Below are 25,857 nucleotides of genomic sequence, written 5' to 3'. Positions count from 1 at the left end.
GATTGATTGATTAGACCTGTTAATCCAGGTAAAACCCACCTAATTCGACACAGTGGGGGCTACACGTGTCGGTCATTCCGAGGCGTAACACGAGCACAAGTTCAAAGGTAACATACATATATTTCATGGATGATATCGTACATGAACTCATTACAAATTAACTTTTCTTCAAATTAAATGTTATATGCCGTGACTTTGTATTTGTGCGATATTAAACATCTTCAAATCAACGACACAAACGGTAACAGCAAACAATCATACACAGAAACAGACGGAATTTTGTTTATTTATGATTTCACCTTTTGTTGTTTATGTTATGAAAGCCACGAAAATGACATACAGGATAAAGAGAATAACAAATAGCGATGAAAGTCTATCATTTTTTATTAAAAGTGTACTATGTTTATTTGTTTTTCGCTGGGGTAACCTCAGGAGATCAGGCGATATCCCCACAATTAATGTGTCCCATGTTAACACTCACTCGTATTGGAAAGTTGGTTTGGAGATTATATGTAATTGAATACTGGTTTTTATATAATTGACTGCCCACGGATCTATATTGGACGGGATTTTATGCGGGTGGTGTTCGTGAAGCAGACAACCCGACGCCAATCCCAGTTTACCACTGATGGGAATCTATTACTGTTATTATCACCCATAATCAATGTGCGCATGCGTTATTCTGGAACATTACGACATGATTTCTTCGCGTTTTGCCTGTTTGCGTCCCCCCCCCAATAAAACTGAATGATGTGAAGCATAGTCGATCGCCCGTCACATGTCCCCGAGACGACGTGTCTTCCTTACTTGTCACACTATATATAATTCCTGCGTCAGTTTACGTGCCAACGTCACTGAAGCACTGACCCATGGGTAAACTTGTCGTAAAGTTTTTTTTTCACCATGACTTTTTTATTTATACTTCCAGGTTTGCTAAACTATCTTTTGAGCTGGTTGGAACAATTTTGAATAACATTGATCCAGATTTTGGGGGAGGGAGCAATTTGCTGCTGAATAATTTCACCAACAATTTAGAAAAACAATATGGCCAACGATAATTCGGTTGAAAATTTTGAGGAAGAGATATGATAACTAAAAAATTAAGCAATTTCTTTTTGTCACAATCATGATTGAGCTGAAGATTAGATTACCTAATCAAATGAATGCATTTACAAGTACCAATGAGAATCGGTTTATACAAATAATGAAATACGCGAGCAATAATTAATTAGTTTGGATACTGTTTAGAGCAATCGCTCGTCGTCTGATAATGTACTATGACGTCATACAGTGTTCGCATGTATGTATTCTATAATTGAACAAGTACAACGCGCCGCCGTTTTTTAGTCCCCGTACGAACAATGTCAATCTTCCCCGAGAATGAATGACAAGGGAAAACACACAGTACAAGTTGTATAATGCTCTCTGACCAAATTGAGTCTCGCGCTATAATCCGTCCCCCTGCTGTCGCCATCTTTTGTTTCGTACAGGACAATCAAAACACGTTTGATACGCTGCTATGGAGTGCCATAGAGGGATTATAACACCCACACATACACGCATGGTCAACATAAAGTGCTTCCACGAAAGTACGTATTTCCGTTACACCACCAATTCTATAAAAAAATATGTTGCCTCGAAAATAATATGTTTGCTTGGAAACGTCACTTCACTTTTTGTTTATGCTAAAATTACAACAAATATTTATTTAGATTTTTTTTGTTATCTACTTCGCGATTGGTACTATCAGTTTATTTCGCTGCCGTGAGTGGGATTTCAATGAAGCTACATGTCGAGAAGGTTCTGTATTATTGTTTTTTTTTTAAATAAAAAAAACAAACATTATAATATGTATAAGTGTAGAAGGAAGTACAGTTGTAGATGTTCGCCTAGCGTACATGTCTTTGAGCTTACACCGCATCGCGCAACGAAATCATTGAATGTCTAGTGTAACATTTGTCGACAGAGTCAGTGCGGAGATTGTGACTGATTGGCTGCGCAAACAACAAGACCTAGCCTTCCACCCAATCAGTGGGCAGATTGTTTATTGACAATTTGTAGACGTATCACGTTCTGCCTTCTAAATGCCATCGACTGAAGTACACACAGAGGCCGCGTTAATAAGAAGAATTTGTTTAAAAGTCTGGCAGTACGCAATGTTCAGAATACTTAGGGAACTAGTTGATTATTACAGTTAATGGAATTAAGCACCGCTGACAATTTTAGCCAACATAATTAATACAGTATATGAATATTTCGAGTCAATGCAGAAATACTGTATAATTAAGTTAGTTCTGACAGTTGATTTAATAGACAGTTTAGATAACGAGCGATATATCTAAAAGCGATTTTTTTTATGTCATTGCGTTTGTCACGCTTACAAGATCATACTAAAAATAAAAAATGACGTAACTATAAAACGCCGTTCAGCAAGTGGATAACGCCTGAGAGGATTTTACTTTGGAAATTATATATTTGCGCGTCAACATTTTTATATATTTAGGTGTGTTTTTCCCATTTTTAGTGAAATCATACAACAAAAATAGGACAAACACAGATCATAGCGTCGTTGTGGCGTTGGTGAGACCGAGGGTATTTTGGGAATTTTCCATGTTTTACAGTGTGCTATACGAATTTGATGATGGTTAAATATCGATGGAGTAAAAGTATCGGAACGAATTAATTCCATCTGAAAACTCGTCATTTCGAAATTTAGCTATGAATAAATTAAAGTATATTCATTTTTTGCGGTAGATGTTCGGTTCGCGCTATTCACGCACTGCGCGAGATCTCGCAGTAAACGGAAATACTCCCCATTGACAATTATTGACCGTATAGGCATGCTTTTCCTGCATCACCTACGTGTTTTGATCAACATTTATCATGTTTTGTGAAGGGTGACTCAAATTAAATCTGCGGGCGTTCTGCATTACAATCACTGTTTGCTCATCAACTGACGTTAGGTCGCCGGCATGTCGACAGCTGCGCCACAAGATAACAAGCTAACACAATATACACCGAAAGTATATTCTCCTGCTCATGGTAGAAGTGGTAACAAACTAGGATCCGGTTTCACTAATCACTTTTACATGTGCGTGTACTTGTTATGTTTTTATTATACAACAGCCAATATAATGTCAAGACGCAATGTTTCGGCTTTCTATCAAACAGCTTGAATGTGACAGAAGATGTGATTTTAAATTCACTATCACAACATTTTTCATACATTTGCAGAACTATTTCCCTCACTCCTACATTTTTTTAAAATAAAAAAACCTGTCTTCTTCTGTCTAAACTATCACGATTATACCAATAGTTCTGTGGAGTACGACTAGCCTTGATATTCAACGACTCGTGGAGTTATCTGACGCGTGCCGCGTGTGGAGAAGGACGTATTCTCTCAGTGCGAAGCACATGCCATAATTGAAAGCGCGGTGGTCGTCCTCTTCGATATGGGACTCATAGCGACGTACACAACGCGTGTAAAATACATTGTTTATTTACATGAAATTCGAACACGCGCTGCGCGCCGATCACCGCCCTTTAACATATAGCAATTTGTCCATTAATCGTTCTTTTACTGATTTGACTATGTTGTGTCAGTTAATTGTTTTGATTAATCATTTGTTTTGAGTTATTTGAATTGTAAATTTCCCTAAGCAGTATTTGTTCTAGGATTTATGAACAGGTGTGTTATTTCCATTTTTCCTCGGCAAGTAATATTGGCAGATATAATATTATATATATGAGACTGAAAACATTATAAGACTGGTATAAAGATGATCTCAAATTGTTTCAATGTCACTTGTCTGATTTATAGACCTCAAGTTTCTTACAGAAAACAATTTGCGCCCATGACACCGTATGTTGGTGAAAACATCGGCTTCATTTCGAGTAAATGCAATTAATACAAGAGTATGCCTGATTGGCTACCCAAACCTATCATGTAACAGTCAGACCAATCAGAGAGCAGCTTATTTGCACTTTTTCGTCGACGTATCAAATTCGAAAGTATCTCTACCACCACCGTGACACACCGCCATCTTGTGACGAAATGTCGAACGACTTTTACTACGCGTATTCTTGACGTTTTTGTTATTAGAGGTTTTTTCGTATTGTTTTATTTTCAATGGTAAACAAGCTATGTCATCGTTAGATGATAATATTTTCGTAAATGCAAAGAAAAAAAAAATACAACAAAAAATTCATCGTGAAATAACGTGTTACTAAGATGTTACTCTGTTCTTCAAGCTAACCGTCTTCCGTCGGTTGCTAAGCGAAGAAATACTATAAACAAACGAAATCACCTCGCAGTAATGACGCGTAACTCACCATCTCACTGACACTCCGTTTGTGCTACAGCAAAAGTAAAAAATAAATTAGCTTCTTAGTTCGGTTGTCACAAACATAATTTTCTACTTACGGTAGTACATGTTCAGATATAAAAAAATGCGGAAAAAATGACCATGCGTTGTGATGTGACATTGAAGGCTGCCTATGGCAGAGGTAATATTGCGTAACGACCTATGGAAAGGAGATTGGGAAGAGATATATTCGTAGGAATTGAACTGTGCGAGATTTCTGTGTAATTTTGCGCGTTACTATCTATTTTACACTCGTGTTTATACACAGAACTTGATATTTCTTTTCCGATTTAAATTTCTTTTTAATCACATATTCCAGTATAATATTGTCAAGTGAGCGGAATATTAATGCTATACATGATTAAATCTGCAGAACAGCTGAAACTAATACTCGATAAAGATAATAAAATTTGTGTTTGTCGACATTTCCCGCGTAATTACAGGTTTGATCTGAATTCAAGTTTCGCACCACTGGGCATGTTACTGTGCATATATGCAATTCGTTATGAGAGAGAAACTGCTCAATTGTTTTTGTTTTTTTATGGAAAACTATCTTATAATTAATATAACTTATTATAACTTATATAGGGAGAATAGAATACGAATTACGGGACAGAAACAACTCGATTTCTCGTATTTTTCTCGCTCTCAAAGAGATCTCGAACCATTAGCATCTCAGGTCTCCTGTTTGATAACGATAATTACCGTTGCTGAACTGACCAAAACTCAGACGCGAGAGTCCAACTTTTTCAACTCTCAATGTAGCTTTATAAGTTACGTAGAATTTTAAATACAACCATATAAATACAACCGCAATATGCCTACAAACACAGAGGAAAGTGTTGTTGTGAACAACGGGCCACACGGTCTCAAATGTCCATAGCGTGTCATTGTTTACAAACAGGCGTCTACCTGTTAGCCTTTGCGATTTTAGCGTGTGTTGTTATCGTCGTTTGGGACTCAATTCCCGCGCGTGCGCAGGTGACGAACCCTCTCGCTTTAATCTGTACGAACACGAACATACAGAACGTTGTCAGCGATGTGTCCACAAAACAGGCATAACCTTGTGGTATGTGTATCATCTGTTGACATTGGGATGAGGAATTTGTGAGTATGTTGCCACAAGGCAACACCTGTTCACGTTCATTGTCAAATTGAGTTCTTTGTTAAAACGTTACCCTTTTTATACCGTAATTCCATCTGTTTCATAATCCGTTTGCAGTTAGTAATGGATCATGAATATATTTATACTTACACCAATACTGAGTCAATAATTATTCATGGCATGCTGCAACCCTGGGATGTATTCTTCCGCTGAAATTCCTGGCTTTATTTTCTTTGGATTTTCTGTTATTCTTCCTCAGCGTTGCTCCGTGAGGTCATTTACACCTTCATTAGGGGGGGGGGGTGATCATGTTGACATTTTTGTTTAACAAATTAAATGGTATGAAATATGCGCGAAATGTGGGAAATATTGGAGAATTTGTCATAGTTCCGATTGACCGCGGAGCGCAGTGATTCAAAACAAAGGTGAACCCACGCATGTTGGATTGCTATTCAAAGGCAGTGATAAACAATACTGAATAAAATGGGAAGCCGAAACGGTCCCCGACAATCGGACGCATCAAAACAATTATTAAACATGCGATTTTGTTTTAAATATTGCCGATATTTCATAAATAGACACCGCAAGTAGCTAGATGAGTGATCCCGTGATGCAACATTAATATATTTTTAGAAAGCTGAGAAAACACGTGTATTTATTGTTCAATTCAGTTTGCCCAATAGATTATGCGGTAGAGAATCCCGTATACAATGATAACAAGTTATATTCTATTCGGTGCGCTTGAAGTACAATGTGCTTCTCATTAAGTGGTGCTAGTCACGTGGTATATTTAATTCGCGCATGGAAGGTACTAACCGTTAGTACCTTCCATGATTCGCGCGCATTTCATGCGATTTTCAGATCACCGAACATAGCGGGCGTAACAATTCACTACCACGAATCAAGAGCATAAAACAACACTAAAAATGAAGGTTGCACTAGAATCGACCTATCCACGCTTACTCCTGACGAACTTAAACATTTCGAAATTACCCGACTGCGTTTCCCTCACCCTGGCGGCCATTTTGAATCGGCGATAAATATGGCCGCGTGTCCATGGATGTATTCAACACCCCGATTCACTGACAGTTCTGATATCCTGCCTTACATTTCCAGCTATGGCCATCCAACGACGGAGAAAATTTCTCTTTCACGAAATAATGAACACTCATTCGTGCCCAGCTGTGCACCGGTGAAGCCGTTTTACTTTGTTTACTCTGCGATTTGGGTATTTTATTACAACACAATGTACATATGTGCTCTAAGCAAACATAACTGCAGTTTGTGAGGGATTATCCATTTAAAATATTGGAGTGGGATGGGGACGGGGTGTTGGGAGATTTTGTTTCCTTGTACATACTATACTCACATACATCTGACAATTTGTTGTATTTTTTTCGTCACAGTAACATTATAATGCATTAATTTGTTTTCACCACAACACATTTTTGTCAAAAAAAATCATCCACCCACCCCCTAGTTTTCAAATGGGGGTCCCTATCAACCAGATACGATGCATTGTACGATTAACAAAAGGAAAATTACAAGATTGAAATTAAAAAAACACAAAAAACAAAACATGACAGTTTGTACATTTTATCAGTGTCGTATTGCAGTGTCTGTGTTTGTTTATTTGTTTGGTGGCGCCAAAAATGTTGCGTTTCCCTTGTATGGTCGTCATCTCAGAAACATGCTGTTGAATAGAATAGAATAGAATAGAATAAAATAGAATAGAATAGAATAGAATATTAGATTCGATTCGATTCGATTAGATTAGATTAGATTAGATTAGATTAGATTAGAATAGAATAGAATAGAATAGAATAGAATAGAATAGAATAGAATAGAATAGAATAGAATAGAATAGAATAGAATAGAATGACCAGTTTGCTTGATTTGTTTCTCAGTCGTCTTCGAAGACTTTCGTTCACACGATTTATATGTAACCGGGATTTCGGAGCGCACAGGTTAAAAAAAATAATAACAAAAATAAGAAAATATTACTATTTTATGGGTTTTTTTATTTCGGATTCCTACTGGACCCCACACATGTAGAGAGCAGTTCACTTCATATTCATAATACAAGTAGCTTGAAGATAGTCAACGCTTGAAAGATCTCGTCACATTTGGCCCGTCAAATACGACCATGAAAAATGATTTTTCACACGGCATGTTCATACAATACACAATTTTGCTCATATTTTTTTTGGAGATTTTTTTTAGCATAACAAAAAAAAAATACTCGTACAAATCTGTACAAGTGAATTGTTTGTATAACAATCTAACACACTATTAGTATTTATTGATGTGTATTGACGTGTCTTTATATTTTTTAATGAAAGGATGCGCATGCGCTAAGCTTCTTGTACGGGCTATTAATTCAACAGTATTTACATTATTTTGTGTAGCTCGTTATTTAATTCAACGAAAACTGTTTGATTGCTGTAAACACCGCGTTGACGGTGAATCATTATCCACGGGTATATTATATATCTGTACAGAATGCCTCCGGCCAAACTGTAGAATGTAATATGGGTTTCTGGGTCAGTTCTGCTTGCTACACTCGCGTCATGGGGAAGGGCGCACATTACAGGAGATCATGGGTGAACACTTGTGGATCCAGAAATTTGGTAACGGTGGGAGGGGGGGGGCTCTACTGATATTGAAATCTCTTCGTGACGTGCCAGCCGAACGCACCTCTCCGTACTGAATCCGCGCATGGGGGTGCCGCCAGGAATCGTGCAAACAGCGGTTTTCTCTGGATATCACACACGTCAAATACATGCATTGGCGCATCTAACGTTAAAGGGCGGTGGTCCGATCGTGCCGGGCATGTGCGACATTTGTGTTGATAAACATCGATTTTCCCACAACCCAATGCGCTCTTCTAATAGAAATCACGAGAACGAGTTTTTGACCTGGGCGCGACGCGCAGTAATTAACGCCGATGGCTCCATCGATACCTTTAAATCACCAAAGATATTATAGTTGGTGTGCGCAACTATCAAAGTCGCCATCTTTGTCCATGTGAGACCCATATCACAGCCATGCGTGGCGCGACGACCGCCGCCCTTTAAAGATATCTAAAAGCCAGTTTACGCGGTCAGAATCATCTCATCCCATTAACCCGAGCAGACTATTCCAGTGAAAATAAACATTTTACAGTGTCAGATTAAATTGGTCAGACAAACCGGACGCCAAAGTCCGTACGTCCGTTTTCTTCAGAAATCTAATCATTTTTTTGCAGTTTTCTCGATGCGAAATTACTCCGGTCGTGTGAAACCGGCCTCCATACAATTAACACAGAACACTTGTGCTTTATAAACAAATACAAACCAGCGCAACCAGAGTATGGCTTTTGCATTATTTTACTTCAACGCAATTTGAACAAAACTTCGTTCATGCCTGTTCACGTCACGTGTCGCTTGAGAATCATTGCGCGCTTGTAAGCATTATGAGAAGTCTCGGACGTACGTGCATATTATAATTCTATATAGCCTCGATTTAGTGTACGCGACGTAGATGACATAGCAATTTGCATATACGTAGTAAATCTCACGGTGGCCCGCGATGTAGTAGATTTCACCGCACGGCAGCAAGCCGCAGCCAACTTCGCCCTACCGTACTTACTGACAGCGTCAGATAATGATGACAGACAGTCGAGCTTTTCATCTGATTAAATCGAAACGACTCGTTAACCTTCCTTTATTGCCGACTATAATCAGCTTATTGAAATGGATTTTTGTCAGCCCTGTGCATCACCATTCATAGCCTAAATCATAATATCTGTCATAATATTAAAAGCCGGGGCTGTTTGTACTTTCGTTCGTTGTCGTTGCCCTGGGATCGGTACTTGGCGGTCAGCCCCAGTAATTCACATCGTCCTGAACACGTGGGCCAAACGTGGCAGTCAATCATTGAACGATACAAATTTTCAACCCGAGCCCCAAACAATTGAGAAGTACGTGAGTGTCTATGTGGAGAAGTTGAGATAGATGTATGGTTTATATTCGGTGATGAACGTGACCCTACAGAGACCAGTAACAATCGATACTCAAAACTGATCTTATAGTAATTTTTAGTTGCTATATGGAACTATCAAACAAAATGTAAAACATCTAAACACACTAAATATTGTTCATATTTGGCCCTAGTCTTATGGCCATTACGAAACAAAAATTGCCACATGCATAAAAAATAGGGAGCAGAATTTGAAAACCTCAAAGGATTAAAAGTCAGCTACAGTGTCGAACAGTCTACTGTAAGGTCGGATATTTATTAAAACAGAGACATCATCTACATTTGCGAATTCGACGTCCAAGTATGAAATACACAGTTAAAACTAAATGTTCACATCCAAAAACAAGCGAAGTCTTACATCATGATGAACTAAGTGAAAAAAAAAATGAATATGCATGTTACTCCCAGTGAGAGAAAAAAAAATGTCGCATCGTGATATACTAATATGTATTAGTGTATGTGGTGAGCATCATACGGATCTACGGAATTTCGTTAAAAAAAAACACAATTTGTTCATTGATTGTGTCATTGGTTAGGAATCCCAAGTACCACGCGCGATTTCGAGGGGGCGCGCTCAGCACGCAAAAAAATGACAAATCAATTACCAATCAGTACCCACCGGAGGTTCGCGGACGTGGCTTTCGTCCGTGTCAATAGTAGCGCCCCTTCGTCGACGCCGAATTTCGGGATCCTCCAGCCAGTACACTCTAATGTGGCACGAATTAGTAAAACTCTCAAGTACATTTGCGCCTCTTTTAGAAATCTCAACTTTCGACGATATGATAAATAGACGAAATGGTTTTCGACAAAACGTCATGTCTCGAAATCCCTGATAAACAAGGGTCACCTGTCATAATTTGTTTTCATCACGGTGAAAAAAAACAAAAACACGGTGGTATAAACTTTTAGTCATGCCAACAAAGCTTGGGGCCTGACATGCGACAGCTTGCGCGAAGGTTCCTCGCTATGGGGTAACTTTGAATCTATTGAGACGGCGATTTCATGGATATACACAATGCGTCGTACGGTGGCAGATGTCCAGGCCACAAATGTGAACAAACTAATATATAGACGTTGCGTGTGCGATTGTGTATATATGAGAAAAAACTATTCATTGGGAAATTCCAATTTCTAACAACAAAAAAATCGTATTATAAATCACAGTCAATCTCCAGTACAGACAGTATATAGCCCCTGACAAATAAAGTAATGTTCTTATGGGCATTGACCTCGCGGTTAAAATTATAATAGTTTGGAGTAGTGTTAATATGTAACTCAATGTATATCGTTATTTTTTAATGAGAAAATGTTGAAATGTGTCATACATCATATCTGGTAGTAAATCTTTCCGTATGTAAATGTACGATTACGTCAATAGCTTTTGTGAACGACTCGTTTAAAGCGGGAAGGTCGTCACCTGCGCATGCGCGGGAATCGAGTCCCAAGCGACGATAACAACACACGCTAAAAACGCAAAGGCTCATGGTTAGACGCTTGTTTGTAAACAATGACATGCTATGGCCGTCTGAAGCATGCGCAGGTAACGACTCCCCCGCTTTAAAGTTGATGTTCACCGTATTGGTGCTATTCGACTATATATATACAATATTGATATTTTTCCGCACACATATTGTGAAGACTATTAAAGCTATCACGAAATGGCGGGAGTACCGACCGTGTTCGTCCATATTTTAGTCAGTTGTTACATTGAAAGAGGCGACGGTTGATTTCTTATGTATTCATGGGAACAACTGAAACCCACAGACGTGACATCAACAAAAACACGCATTGTTCAATATCCTTGTTTAATACTGGCAACATTTGATTTTTATTTGTCGCGAATTAAAAATGTTGGCTTTATAGTCTGCTGCAAATTACTGTAAAATACTTTATTTTAGCTGGAATTAATTTTTGCTGAAAAGAATTTATTTTCACTGATTTTTAATGAGTTCTATGTAAAATATAGAAAAAAAAGGTATATTCATTGGATTTTATTTTCACTGAATCATTCCTTCAGAAAAAATAGCGAAAATTTACAGTATACGTTGAGTTGAAAATGTAAAACACCATTGTTATTACCCATACCAAAAACAACCAATACCAAAAACATAATTGCATTGTCCCCCCCCCCCCAACGAATATTCAACCGTGTGCTACAACAACAATATTTTCAGTTCAGGATAATTCGTAATCCGATCTATTCTTAAACATACAGTGCCAAACAACAATGTTAAAATCACGGCACCTCATCAATATAGCCCATTTAGCAGGAACAATAGGAACCTCTGAATAAGTTACCGTCGATGTGGTATGTTGCACGTGAATCCTCAAATTTGTTAAAGGGCGGTGTTCGTCGCGCAGCGCGTGTTCGAATTTCATGTAAATAAACAATGTATTTTACACGCGTTGTATACGTCGCTATGAGTCCCATATCGAACAGGACGCGGCACGACGACTGCCGCCATTTAAGTATACATTTTTATTAAAATATCGTATCTATTCAGCTTAAAACGTGTACGAGTAAGGATCAAATTGAACGTACAATCAGCGCCTTTGTGAACCCCACCTTTGGTTAAAATGTACGCCCTCAGCGGAGATCTCGCACGCGCAATAATACATCGCAGTTACATCCGATCTATCCCCGACTAAGCCACTGTCAAAATGGCTACTCAAAATTAATCGGTTTAATACTCAACATCGCATTTTTAAATTGAACCAATTGGCACACAACTCATTAAAGGAATATGCTACATGTATTGACTAAATATGAGTTACAAAAATACAATTTAGCTAAATTTGCTAAAAGAATATTTCAGATTCCATGTATGTATACTGTAAAACATGTTGAAAAAGCGACATACTATTTTAGCGAATTGTGGTAAAATGACGTAATAGCGAAATGTTGATTTTTGCGAATCTATCTTGTCTTTGTTGATTTCCTGTTTTCACAATATTTGTCTGTCGCCTGCCAAAACAAATGCACAGTTATCACCTCCATAAAAAACAAGGAAAAACTGTCAAGTGTAATTAGGAAGCGCTTCAGATTATTACTTATTATTATTGTCTGTGTTGTTTACAACTTAGTGTGTGTGTGTGTGGAGAAAAGGCATCGTTTGGCCGCCTTTTTGAATTTATAATATAGTCATTAGCGATATCTTAAATTAGCGAATTAGTTCTCTCGCTAAATTCGCTAAAAAGACATGTTTTACAGTAGTTACAGAAAGTGGATGAAAATAATACAATACGTCTAAATTACGATTACATGGACGTAATGATAGCAATAATTGTTCGTACAAGTATGAACCTCATAACTCAAATGCATTATATAACTTGTTTCTCTTCTTCTTGTTTAAATATTTGTTTACAAAGTAAACTCTGCCGTGTAAAGTAAAAATCACAACCCGCATCTGAAATGTGATTCAAATGCGTTGAATCGAGTGTCTGACCAGGACCAACCGTGGCCCCTACCTAGTCAAAAACATATGAGGGCGTACTTCATCGACAGAAACATTCGAAACATGTTATATAAAAACAATGAAATGCCCACTGCGCCATATTAGGTGAGAGGTGTATTCGTATGCGAGACGGTGGATTAAAAATTGTTTCTGTCCAATTTTACTCGAGGAAAACACCAATAAGACCTAACTTACTGAACTAGTTGATTCCGAGCATGGTGCAGTAAAATGTGTTTGCAATGCAAGCGCGATCATAAATGAACAACTGCGAACACGATAAATGGGCGAGATGCTGAATTATTCGAGTTACGAACATCGAGTTACGAAAACATCGAGTTACGAAAACATCGAGTTACGAAAACATCGAGTTACGAAAACATCGAGTTACGAACATCGAGTTACGAAAACATCGAGTTACGAAAACATCGAGTTACGAAAACATCGAGTTACAAAAATGACCATGCCCATATTTTGGGAACCACGCCCGAATTGTAACTCGATGTTCAATTAACAGTTAACACAATTTCGAGTTACGAGTAACATAGATTTTTGTTGAAAGTCCACAATTAGAATTCGAATTTTAATGAACAGTTACCTAACTTCGAGTTACAGGCAAAAATTTGTTGTTTTGTTTAACGTTTTATGTTCCCGAAATTCAAAGTTCGGTTAACTGGTATTTGAAATTTGAGTTACTAAATTTGAACGTTAAACAAAACAATAAATACTAGTACATCATGGATATCTACTAATAGCAACATGAATGGCTTATCGCAGAAACGCTCTTGATATTAACAGTCATTGTATATTATTATCAAGGAACGATACTTATTCATTTATTTATTTACGAACATTCTGTATTTTCGTTTTATTAAATTATGCAGGTAAAAAAGGAAAACGCAACAGCGAACATGCCCGCAATAAACGTTCCAAGGCGACGGGGGACAATGAAGGAACCTTGCACGGAAAGAAGAAGCAAACGCAGATGACGGCGCATGTACGAAACAAACGTAACAACGCTGAAACAGCTCATCATAAAAACAAACGTAACGACGCTGCCAATGAAGCAGACCAGTCGGTCAAACGGAGACAAACAGATGAAGGCACCGAGGAGATGAATTCGTGTTCGTACGCTGAGCTAATCTGCGTTGAGAACACCGTTTGTGAAGATCTAGAAGACGGCTTTGCCTGTCTCTGTCCAGATGGTCTAGTCGGGGACGGTCAACTTGGCGAAGGACACACTGGATGTGCTGAACGTAAGTTTAAATACCATTCTTTGTAGCCAAGAGAAACAACTACTTCATTTAACCCGTTGGACGCCAAGGTAAACTTTTCCCACCTTTCCCAAAGTAAAGCTAATACGAATTTCCTTTATATCTAAAATTTGTTCATGACCAGCAGCCATTAGAAAATGGTTTTCATTTGGTCTTAACTTATCGAAAAAAAAAAAATGAAAACAACATAGAAAATACACAAAAATGAACAAAATGTTCAACATTTTGGTGGGGAAAAGCATGGCGTCGTCCGAAAGGTTACTACCTAGTTATAGTCTGGTTCTCGTATGGTAATATATGATGTGTCGACGTTTTAAGAAAATTTTCCTTAATTTGAAAAAAATAATCAGTTTTTATCAGTATTTAGTGGATATTATATGTTTGTGACACCCGGCGTAATGTACAACCCGAGTTCAAAGTTCAAGTTTTTGTGGCAAAAGGTGAATTCTGTAGGTACAAACTAAATGTTGAGGTTCCAGATTGTTTTTAGTTTTTTTTTACTTATTTTCTTCCTAAAATGTGAATTGCATTTTATCTGATCACCATTATCTTAACTATAGTAAGACGCTTTTTATGGTCACCATACTAATGTTCGTTTTTTTTTGTATTATTAATGACGCAGCAGCGAAAAAACGTAAACATCTATCACGTCATTTAGAATCAGATGGCGCACTTTGGTTATGTTATAATATTATTCATACAACTGTGCTGTGGTCATAAGACTAATATGTGAAATCATTCGGGAATTTTCAACTTTCGGTTTTGTATATGATAATGAATTTCATCTTTTAACGCTTTTTGGACAAATACGCAGGTGGATTTGAAACACGGGCGAATTTAAACGAATCTCAAATTCACGCAATTAGTGCATAATCAGAACAATAAATATTTAACGTGATATAATACTCCCGACGTCACAATGATGCTCAAGATATTGTCTCGGTGAGGAATTTTAAGGTCAAGAAATTGTTCCACAAAATGCAAATGGCCGCCGAGATCTCGCGGGAACGATACTTGGTTTTCTCCTCAAATATTGTTCCATTCTCTCCAGTCGTCGTGTCTGTTGTCCGGGGGGGGGGCTACTTGCATAGAAGTGCAATACGGGTATGTGCCGCCCGACTGGGGTGTCATTTCACGTTATTTTGTTTAGAAGTGGGTGGTTATTTATCAATGGTTTGGTTTAGAAGTGTGTAGCATTTATTTACTTTTTCACAGGTTCTTATATTCAAAGCCAAATACCGGAAAAGGCTCAGGCTGAATAAAATCACAGTCTCTCTATCACCGGTCTGGAAACGCCTATTGTTTTACGTGTGAATCGGCGGGATTAGTGGGCTAACGCTTGTAAAGGCTCTCCGCGAAGCGCGGTACTATACTGTTGATAGCTTCGAGATACATCGCGTTCAGTGCTGTGATCTATTTTTTAACGTTTCCAGAACATATTCGATACCGTATACAAATATTTTTTACCATAGTTGATTCGTAACGTCTTTCTTTTTAAGGAGAGTAAGTTTCGTTGTATACAATATGTTGATGCTCGACGTTTTCTTGTGTGAAATCATGTCTTGTTCACCTTTTGTAATAGAGGGACTGTGCCGTGACTTGTAAACTGACTCGTTTTTTTCTGTTCCTCTCATTAACGGTACATTCTTGACAACATGACAACATTTGTGTTTTTGGTAGATTTGAAATACGTTTAGCACAATGGTCATGTTGAATATACGATTTTGATGATTGTTCGTTCAAAAAATGACATTTATTTTTAAGAAGTAAACGGCGTCGTTAAAAACAAAATGGCCGCTCCCAGTTACGATGTTGTACACATTTTACTTCGGTAATTTTTTTTTTCTGCTTATTTTGTTTTTCAGGCATATTAATTGTAACAACTGTGTATATCGGCAACACAATCAATTGAAATACTGTTTAATGTCACAATATGTATGATTTTGGGTCTTGGTTTTGCACGTCATTGTATTCACATCACATCATTCTCTCAGTCGTATAATTGTAACGCAAGTTTCTGTTCCGATTACAAGGGAATGGGGTGATTCTCCAATTCCATTTTTATTTGGTGATTAAAGAAACTACTTCTGAAACTAATGGGGTGGTTTAATTCTGTTTGGGATGTAATAAAGAGTTTAATTTCATAGACAAATTTTGTTTACGTTCAGACAGCAGTTGTGGAGTTTTGACAGGTGTGTGGGCGTGGCAATCATGCCTCGTAAAAGGTTTCTCCGGTATGTTTTCGGCACTGGTTGAACTACATGGTTTATCTTTATACACTTCATGCATTTCTTCCTCAATGACGTCTTTTAAAACAAAATCCCAATCAATGTTGTCATCGTCGAATTCGACAAAATCGCCGTAAGTCTTCCACATGGTAATGTTGTGATCCGTGTGCTGGTAATGACGCATGCGCAATGACCCAAATCGCTAAGTATCATGGTAACTTCCAGTGGGTTAATGATATGCACGACTACATCAATGGGAGTTTATTTTCGGGATAACTTGGCGTAAGGTGTCAACGATTTATTTGCCCGTTACGAGGGTTAGTACAATAGAATACTAAGCGTTTCCAGACCGGTAACAGAGGGACTGTGATAAAATGCATCGCCCGGATGCGCTCACTGGTTGCAAAAGTTGTGAGCTGGGTGTTTTTTTTTTTTTCGCTGAAAACACTTGTGTTTAGAAGTGGGTATATAAATTAAAAAAAATGTTTAGAAGCTGAGTGAGTATGGTTTACGAGAGGTGGGCTGCACACCCTTACCCACTTAATGTGGAAGTAGCCCCCCTCCCGGGGTCTGTTTTTCCAATTACCATGGTTAAGTAGGTCCAATGGACGCGAATACGGCGAAGAATAAAACACCATTTGTAGAAAAAGACCAAATCTCGTCACTCTCTCACTCTCATAGGTATCGCGAAAGCCATTTGGGTCGAAGGGTCTAATCACCGTCCCTCAACACGGTGACGGTGGTCTAATGCAGTTTTCAATATGGTGACATGCCTGGGTGTCTGCCAATTATCAATCAATTCGGCTGCGATAACCTGACTTTTATGAGTTTTATGGGCATTCGTACACCACATTTGTGCTGCCCAGTGCGAACGTATGTTCCCTGTTTTTGCTGGAAATGAACGTCGACAACCAACCAAACTGTTTCCTATAAACAGTCTTCATTAACACCGCCCTCTATTTTTGGTTATTCACAGCGGGTTGTGCAGAAGGTGAGATCACGTCGGAAGGAGAGTGTTTTGTTCCACTGCCCGGACCAGAGACATGGGAAGGGGCAGTTCTCGCTTGCCAGGATATCGGAATGGAACTGGCTTCCATTCTTAGCGAACAACAGTTCATTGACATCCGCGAGCACTTAAATGATGCACTTGACGGTGACTATTGGACAGGACTGAACGATCAAGAGGTTGAAGGTAGGTCTTAATATGTGTACAAAGAATTCCTAACGTTGTTTGTGACGTCAGCGATTTGAATTGCGCATGCCCATCGAGTCACTGTAATCCTCGGGGGCGGAGCTACGTCACAAGACGTCCCACGTTGCTAAGACGCGCACCCGCTGTACCACGTATTTCTACGGGCTATGTGCGCGCTGCTGAGGAACGCGGAACGCCGAGCGAAGAGCTGGTGAAAATTCGAGAAAACAACAGAAATTCAACTTTGCAATAATCCTGAACAATCAAATTTATATGCGTTACACACGCAGGGGTAATCTTGCTACACTGTTCAGGGGAGTCTCAACAACCATTCCAAATTAAAGTTCCGTTTTCTGAGAGTTTTCGGCCTTTGTTTTCACCGTGATTGTTGTCATGCGGTGAAAATGCCCAGATGTCGGCCCCCGAGAATAACGCATCCATTGCACGCTATTTCAAGCTGTTTTTTTTTTTCTGTGGACAGTACGTAACAGGAAGCGAGTCTGTGTACAGTGGCAAGGTGCATTTGCCGGGTTGTGAGTTCGAATTTCATGAGTATATGTTCGTTTATGTGCCTGGCATTTCTATTGTAGTGTAAGACTTCGTATTCGCTTGTGAAGAATGGTCTCACACTAAAATTAAATTCCTATAAGACGCTTCAGGAAAAACTAAACAATAAACAGCAGTATCAAAGACATTGAAAATCAAACAAGACAAATATCAAATGGAACATTGGTATGAACAATGTTAAAAAAGCTGACTAGCCACTCTAAATGTGTCAGTCCGCCATCTCAAATTGAGCTAGTTTTTAATAAAATCCGCTTCACAAATATAAGGTTGCGTATCGTGGTTTCATGACATTTGGATTGTTGTATCGTGAAAAAAACAAATGTTTAATAAACGTCGATTCAGTGTCAGATAACACAAATATGCAGATATTTTACCACTCTAGTTTCACTTTTGTACAAAGCATGGCAATTCTGTATTGTAGGCATCCGCGTTACTTTTCGAAATTTTGAAATGTATCGAAATTGTGTTTTTCATTCGTACACACCCGAAAAAATTGGATATTTCATAAAAACATGCCATCTGTACGTACACCTTAAGACATTATACAAGGGCGTCACACAAAAACGTGTATGTTTATTAAACTTGAAATCAGTTGAAATCCTCCTACCGTCCATTTCTTGTTTTATCACTTCCCGTTTGTTAACGTGTTGCTGTATTTCGAGATGGGTCTTATGCGACGTATGTAGCCACTGGCAGATCCAGAAATTCGGCAAGGGGGTGGGGGCTTTCCTATTGACGTGGGCTGCGTTTGTCAATTTATTTGTCAATTAACGCGCCTCCTCCTAATCCGCGCGTGTTAGCGCGTGTGTAAAGTTAATTGTTTGTGTACACAACGTTGGAACGCGCTTAGCATAGTGACAAACAACCTTTATACGGGATGGCGAGCTCGTGAACATTGTAACTGATATTAATTTCGCGTTTCAGACGTGTACGTGTGGTCAAATGGCGATCTGGTACCATCCCTCCCAGGAGCCTGGTCTCAAGAAAAATTCACAGGTCACACGGATAACTGCGTTGCTATGACACTGGAACAATCCTACCAGTTTGCAGACCAGGATTGCAGCCAGCAGAAGAATTATTTATGCAAATACTGTAAGAGAAATATTGTGATTATTGTAAAATAACAGTTTTTGTTTTTTTTAATGAAAAACACTGTTAGAGAACATTGGCTTTTCTGGTGCATGTTTGTCCAGTGATACGTACTGACTCCGGAGTATGGGTATACAATAACCTAAACTAAAAACGACAGTATTCTTCTAAAATTGCGCTCTCCCATTTCTAGCCATAGTCATCTTTACCTTTAATTTTTCAGCCCTCTCTCCACCGACGACCTGTCCAAGTGGTTGGACGATTGGCCCAGACGGTGTCACTTGCTATTACCGCTCACAAGAACAATTGAATCTCATTGACGCCTATCTGCGTTGCCAGGCAACAGGCGGTGAACTGGCGTCTATAGAGTCCCAAACAGACCAACAGTTTGTGGACGACGTGTATGTATATTGCTGGCTTCTCGGGTTGATTTAAATCCATGGCTTTCACCTTTCACTCATTAAAATGGACAAACCATCCAATTACGTTGTGTGTATTGAACGTACCTTATACGCAAATGGTCGCGCGATTACGCTGGGAGATTCACGGACATTATTGTGCTTAATTCTTTCCCGCCATCGCGTCCACTGTTCCCTGAGCTATGTTAGGGTGGTATTTGTAACAGTGGACCCGATGACGGAAGAGAACTGGGAGAAGGCAAAAACCAGTCTCGCGAACGTCTCGCTCTCAACGAGATCTCAGCGGCCATTTGCATACAAGATAAATTGGCATTGTCAAGTTTGATTTAATAACACTCCTTCAATGGGAATTCCCCAAGGAACGCTAGATAGTGTAGCCAAAGGTACAAAAAATAAATACGAAATGCAAACCTTTCAGTATTTTAACGTCTTTGAAAACAATAGACAAATCCAAAATGCATTCAGTACAGACAGAGAGGATTTCTTACAAACCACGGCACCGCTTGAGGACCTTTACGAATAATACCAATGATTTATAGGATGTTTGGATGCTAGCAGTGTGATATGCGAAGAAGTTCTCGCGCAAATTGTGAAAACAAATCAAAAAATGACAAGGCGAATCTCAATTTCTAGAAATCCTTATGTAAATTAGTGAGTCGGTGAAAGAACCGGTTAATGTTCATCTAAGACCATTTTGATAGCGTTTGTTATTATTATATTTACTTTTTGTGTTTGAATGTGACAAATTTGAACTCTTTCAAGCGCCCACTGCGTTCTGTGTTGTCATTGGTTAGAAAATGCGCATTATGCGCAAGGAACGGGATGCCTCTCGAACGCTCACAAGCGCGAGAGTTTCCTTCTCGCGAGATCTTCATTGCATATTACATACATATAATACTTGCATATTTTTATTTTATAAATTGTTGATGTATTATAAAAGGTATTTAATGCAGCAGATATTTAATGCTTTCGCAATTGATAGCATACTCTTGTATGCCTTAATCTTTCTGTAAAACATTCAATCAACGGGAAATTCAGTTGTCGTTAATGTAATAACTCACACCGATACACATTTTTTTTCTTATTCTGGAAATGTTTTCTGCACGTCTATAGCTTAACAGCAGGGGAGAGTGATGCTTTATGGATTGGTCTCAGTCAGAATTTGTTGCCAACGTCCCCGACAGATGAACTGACTTGGTTTGATGGAACAACGTACGACTTTACACAGATGCAAAATGGTGCTGATCTGAGTGGTGTCAAATGCGTTCTCGACACGGCCACCCCCGGCGAGTGGCAGCCTGTGGAATGCAACGAACTGCACGGTTTTATTTGCGAAAAATCGCCGACATGTAAGTACAGCGCCCTCAGACTACAGTAAATATAAATCTACTGAAAAGCGCCCCCATGGGATATTATATTCACGTTCTTAGTCGATTTCATTAGTTAATAACATTTACTGGATTTGATACTTATAGAAAGGCAATTATGCCATTTTATATAGTTGAATTTGATAATTGTTTTATTCTATTATACCCCGCAGCTGAGACGGTATGCCCTGGCGACAATATGCTGAGGCTAGGAGACACGTGTTATACGATTGCCGAAGGTCCAATTACGTCTCCCCGTGCGACTTTGAAATGCCTAGAGGGCGGTGCAGAGCCTGTGTTGATACACAATGAGTATATTCAATATCTATTGCATTGGTACGTGACTAACAATGGTTTTCAGACGGAGAGTTTCTGGATCGGTAAGTTTAATTAGTACGCACGAACCATCAATGATGGCATCAACTCGCCTCGCCTCGCCAAAATAGCCCCAATTATTTTTTTTTATTGAAATCTGATCTTAAGGTTTCATTAATATAATTGCATATTTTGTCTGTATACTCAATGCATGCAGGGCATGCATTACCAGATTTGTTTAAAAAGTTTTAAAATTTAATGAATTTTACACCGATTATTGAGATAAAAATTCACAAACTCGCTACTATAACAATTTAATTTTGCTGAAAATCTGGCAGAAAAGAATGCAATAGTTTTAACAACAATTTAATATAAATTTATTTCTTATAGTTTCATGCACCGCAAATTGATTGATTTTATTGACCAATACATCAAATATGACTGAATATTTTTTTCCCGCGCATCAGTGAATTATCTAGTGAATTATCCCTATCTTAGTCCGAATGTTGTTGTGCAGTTTCTGATAGGTGATATCTTTCTTGTGCGCAGGTTTATCAGATGCGGAAAATGAGGGTAACCATATTTGGTACGACAACAGCGCCCTCGTTTATCAAAACTGGGCTGAGGGTCAGCCTGACAATGCAGGAAACGATGATTGTGTGAAGCTCGACTGGGAATGGGACTTTGCTTGGAGTGACGCAAGATGCTCAGAAACATACAACTATATATGCGAATTTGGTGAGTTTTAATTGTCTTTACGTTGTCTTAACCTTTGCACCGCCAGTTCTCTCTTTTCATCACAAATTAACAAAATAGTCCCGTTTATAGACTGGTTCAGAAGACTGGGACCAAAACAGCCAAATTTGATGACTAAAAACTGAAAATTTATTCAGATTTTGTATGTTGGCCCCAAAATTAGATTGTATTTCCAGAAATATTTAAGAATATAAGAAAAAAGTGTAGACAAATTTGGGCGAGAAAGTGTGGTGGTGAAAAGTTTAAAAAGAGTTTTGCTCAGACCACAGACTTACTATGGTTAACGTATGGCGTGTCGGTTTTGTTCATCATGAAGTGTTCAACTCTAGAACATTCTTTCTAGGTCGTATTTGACACACTGTGATGTAGTGCACTTATCTTTTGTCTCGATCACGTGACCTTACTAAAAATAGACCTGACGTAATGAGAGATTGCTGTACAGTTCATTAAGTGGATCATCTCAAGATAACATGAAGCACGGCAGCGTTATTTTTCTGTGATTTGTTGTGAAGTGTATTTCCTTAACAAAGCTGTTGAACATATTGCACTACAGTATTTTTTAAATACGACAGTTGCTTTTTTAGATTTTGTTTCATGAATAATTCATCACTTGACGTAATGCTTAGTGACGTCATATTATGAAACATACGCTGTTGTGTACACACAATGTTACACAGTGTGTTACTGTAAAATACTTTATTTTTTAGCTGGAATTTATATTCGCTGAAAAGGCATTTTGGGTGTTTTGTATGGAATTTATTTTCACTGACTTTTGACGCGTTGAATGTAAAATATGAGGAAAAAGGCATATTCACTGGATTTTATTTTTACTGAATCATTTCTTAAGCGAGAATAGCGAAAATAAAGTATTTTACAGTATACAGAAACAACACACGAGTACGACGATGGTATTTGTGGTCTTTCTGGTGAAACGCTATTCCCCTTATAACTATAGGATGTCACGTGCTTTAGACAGAGTCGGCGTTCCTCTCATGTAAAACCAATAATCTTGCTAATGTTGGTGGGCATTCTAGCCAGTGCACAGTGTACAAGGCTTCAAGTCTCAAACCCCATAATCTCAGACGGTTCATCCCTTATATTCTTATACCATTTCAGCATCAACGCCGTGTGAGCACTCAAGTGACTGTCATGAACTCGCAGAATGTTCCCTGGGTCAATGCAAATGTCAGAGTGGCTACACAGGAAATGGATTGGACTCATGTACAGGTAATTTGCATATTATGTAAATGAGTTGATATAAGTCATTCATTCACATTCTTCCTAAATTCACTTAAAATTATAGTCTGCAAGAAATGAAATGTCGTCTGTTTGATTTAATTTTAAATCGCAGTTTGTTTGATTTCACTAAAACATTGAGTCTGCTTAAATTGACTTGAAATTCAGTTGCAGACCACTGGATTTCAGTTAAAATTGTGGTCTGCTAATTTCGCCTAAAAATGTGGTCTGCTAGATTCCACCTGAAAATTGTAGTTTGATAAATTTCACTTAAAACTGCAGTCTGCTAGATTTCACTTAAAATTGTAGTCTGCTTGTATTTACTTAAAACTGCAGTCTGCTAGATTTCACTTAAAATTGTAGTCTGCTTGGTTTCACTTGAAATTGTAGTCTGTTTGATTTTATGCTCTGGTGGATAATTACAAAAGAATATATATCTCTGGTAATCCCCTAACTTTTGGTATCTAAAACACAATTGTTTGAAAAATATATTGATTTTTCGTTTACGTTTTCGATTATTTTTTTTCCGCTGTTTATTTCAGATATCAACGAGTGTGACTACGAAGTCTGTGATGTCAATGCTAATTGCACGAATACGATTGGTTCTTACATGTGCGTGTGTAAAGAAAACTATATCGGCAGCGGGTTGACATGCGAACGTAAGCTGGTGCTTCATAATTTTTTGACAATATTTGATCATCATATTTTTGTTGTTGTTACGATAATGCCAATTTTCCCCGCTAAAAATCGTTGCTATGCTTTCTTAATTATGGATCTAATGAATTAATTACAATTTCCCATTTACTAGATGATTTAAAAGGTCTTAATTAATTATGTAGGTTAATTTTATGAAAGGTGATGGAAAAGTTGACTTTTGCATATACTACTGTATAAGCAATGTTGTTCATAGTTTATTACTACTGATAAAAAATTAAAAAAAAAAACATATTTAATGGACAATTTTTGAGAAACAAGGTCTAAAATTACCCGGAAATTGGACCGTCAAGTGGTCGGAAACAAATATGTCCCAGTGACCACTGTGGTAGACCCAACTTAACCTATATATACTAGCCGTGAGTCCGTTTTAGTTTAATTTAGCTTTACATAGGTTTTAGCTTTTTACCTTCCATGATTTTAGCTAGTGCATGATCGATCACAAATAAATGACGATCGTATGTACAATACATTGTTTTCCTTACATGAAATTTAAATGTGAGTTGCGCAAAAACACAATCGTTTAACAATACTTGAGTATTGTACGATTGACTCATCCGTCTCTTTAGTCGTGTATTTAATAGTCAATCATTTCTGTATTTTTGCTGCTATCCATTTTAGTGTTGTTGGTCGTCTGCATAGAGAATGCTTCAATGTGTGAAGTCAAAAAGCCCAAACACGTTTATCGTTATTCTTGTTTGGCCGAATCGAATGTCGTCGTAATTGCCTTATCTAATAACGTTATTTGAGCTCTACGCTAAGACGTCTGGTTTTCGTTTATTTATTTTTTCCAGTTTCCAACCAGTGTGATACGGATGTTGACTGCAACGTGAACGCCTTTTGTGAAAACGATACCAAGTCATGTGTATGCAAGGACGGCTACAAAGGAAATGGGAAAGAGACGTGCAGAAGTAAGTGATATGTCAACCATTATTTCTCATATGGTGTATAGCCTAAAAGGCTATCCAAATTAAAAAGTAAGAGAATAAAAAAGACCAACAGATTGTAATAGAGGAGATTTTCCATTCGCAGAAGTTTCAATTTGCTATCCCGTCCAAATAACTTGAGTTGCCAACTGCGCTTGTGGAAAACCGGCCATTGCATGTCATTGTTTACAAACAAGCGTCTTTCCGTGAGCCTTTGGGTTTTTAGCGTGTGTTGTTATCGTCGCTTGGGGCTCAATCTCCGCACATGCGCATGTGAAGACCCCTTCGTTTTAATCGCGATGCCTTAGTTCGTACTTAGAAATCCAAAGCTAGAAAACTGAATATTTAAAACCGTTAAACATACAGAATTTCAAGGAGAGCTTATTTTGGGCTGATTAAAGTATCCAATACAGTAACCAGGTAAATAAATGGCCGCCAAATGACCATGTGGAAGTCAATAAGTTATTGCTCCCATTGAGACAAGTTTGATTACCGCTTTATTATTTACCTTTTGCTTATCAAGGATTGCAGTTTCTTTTACATTTTCTAACTTTTTTGCCAGAATTGTTAGCAGCGTCTATCCTCGGGGCGGAGCTACGTCACAAGACGTTCCTCGTTGCTAAGACGCGCACCACTGTACCACGTATTTCTATGGGCTCTGTGCGCGCTGCTGAGGAATGCGGAATACCGCAAGAAAACAACAGGAACTCAACTTTGAAGTAATCCTGAACAATCAAATTCATATGCTTTACACACGCAGGGGAGTCTCAACAACCATCCCAAAGTACCGTTTCCTGGGAGTTTTCGGCTTTTGTTTTCACCGTGATGGTTGC

General features: G+C 38.3%; 1 protein-coding gene across 1 annotated transcript in view; it reads left to right on the top strand.

Annotated features, from left to right (window-relative positions):
- LOC100371363 (uncharacterized) overlaps window positions 1-25,857 on the top strand; it is a 181,857-nt gene that overhangs the window by 8,506 nt on the left and 147,494 nt on the right. Inside the window, exons 2-11 of the mRNA XM_085494385.1 lie at window positions 13,826-14,197; window positions 17,420-17,635; window positions 19,127-19,294; window positions 19,515-19,692; window positions 20,824-21,059; window positions 21,251-21,457; window positions 21,942-22,130; window positions 23,265-23,375; window positions 23,927-24,043; window positions 24,893-25,009. Coding sequence (XP_085350511.1) covers window positions 13,826-14,197; window positions 17,420-17,635; window positions 19,127-19,294; window positions 19,515-19,692; window positions 20,824-21,059; window positions 21,251-21,457; window positions 21,942-22,130; window positions 23,265-23,375; window positions 23,927-24,043; window positions 24,893-25,009 — 1,911 coding nt within the window. The remainder of the gene's footprint in view (window positions 1-13,825; window positions 14,198-17,419; window positions 17,636-19,126; window positions 19,295-19,514; window positions 19,693-20,823; window positions 21,060-21,250; window positions 21,458-21,941; window positions 22,131-23,264; window positions 23,376-23,926; window positions 24,044-24,892; window positions 25,010-25,857) is intronic.

The sequence above is a fragment of the Saccoglossus kowalevskii genome, chromosome 20 (assembly GCF_978046115.1).
Source record: "Saccoglossus kowalevskii chromosome 20, keSacKowa6.1, whole genome shotgun sequence".
NCBI lineage: Eukaryota > Metazoa > Hemichordata > Enteropneusta > Harrimaniidae > Saccoglossus > Saccoglossus kowalevskii.
Note: the sequence above shows the minus strand (reverse complement) of the source record. Positions and strands in the feature narration are given on the sequence as shown.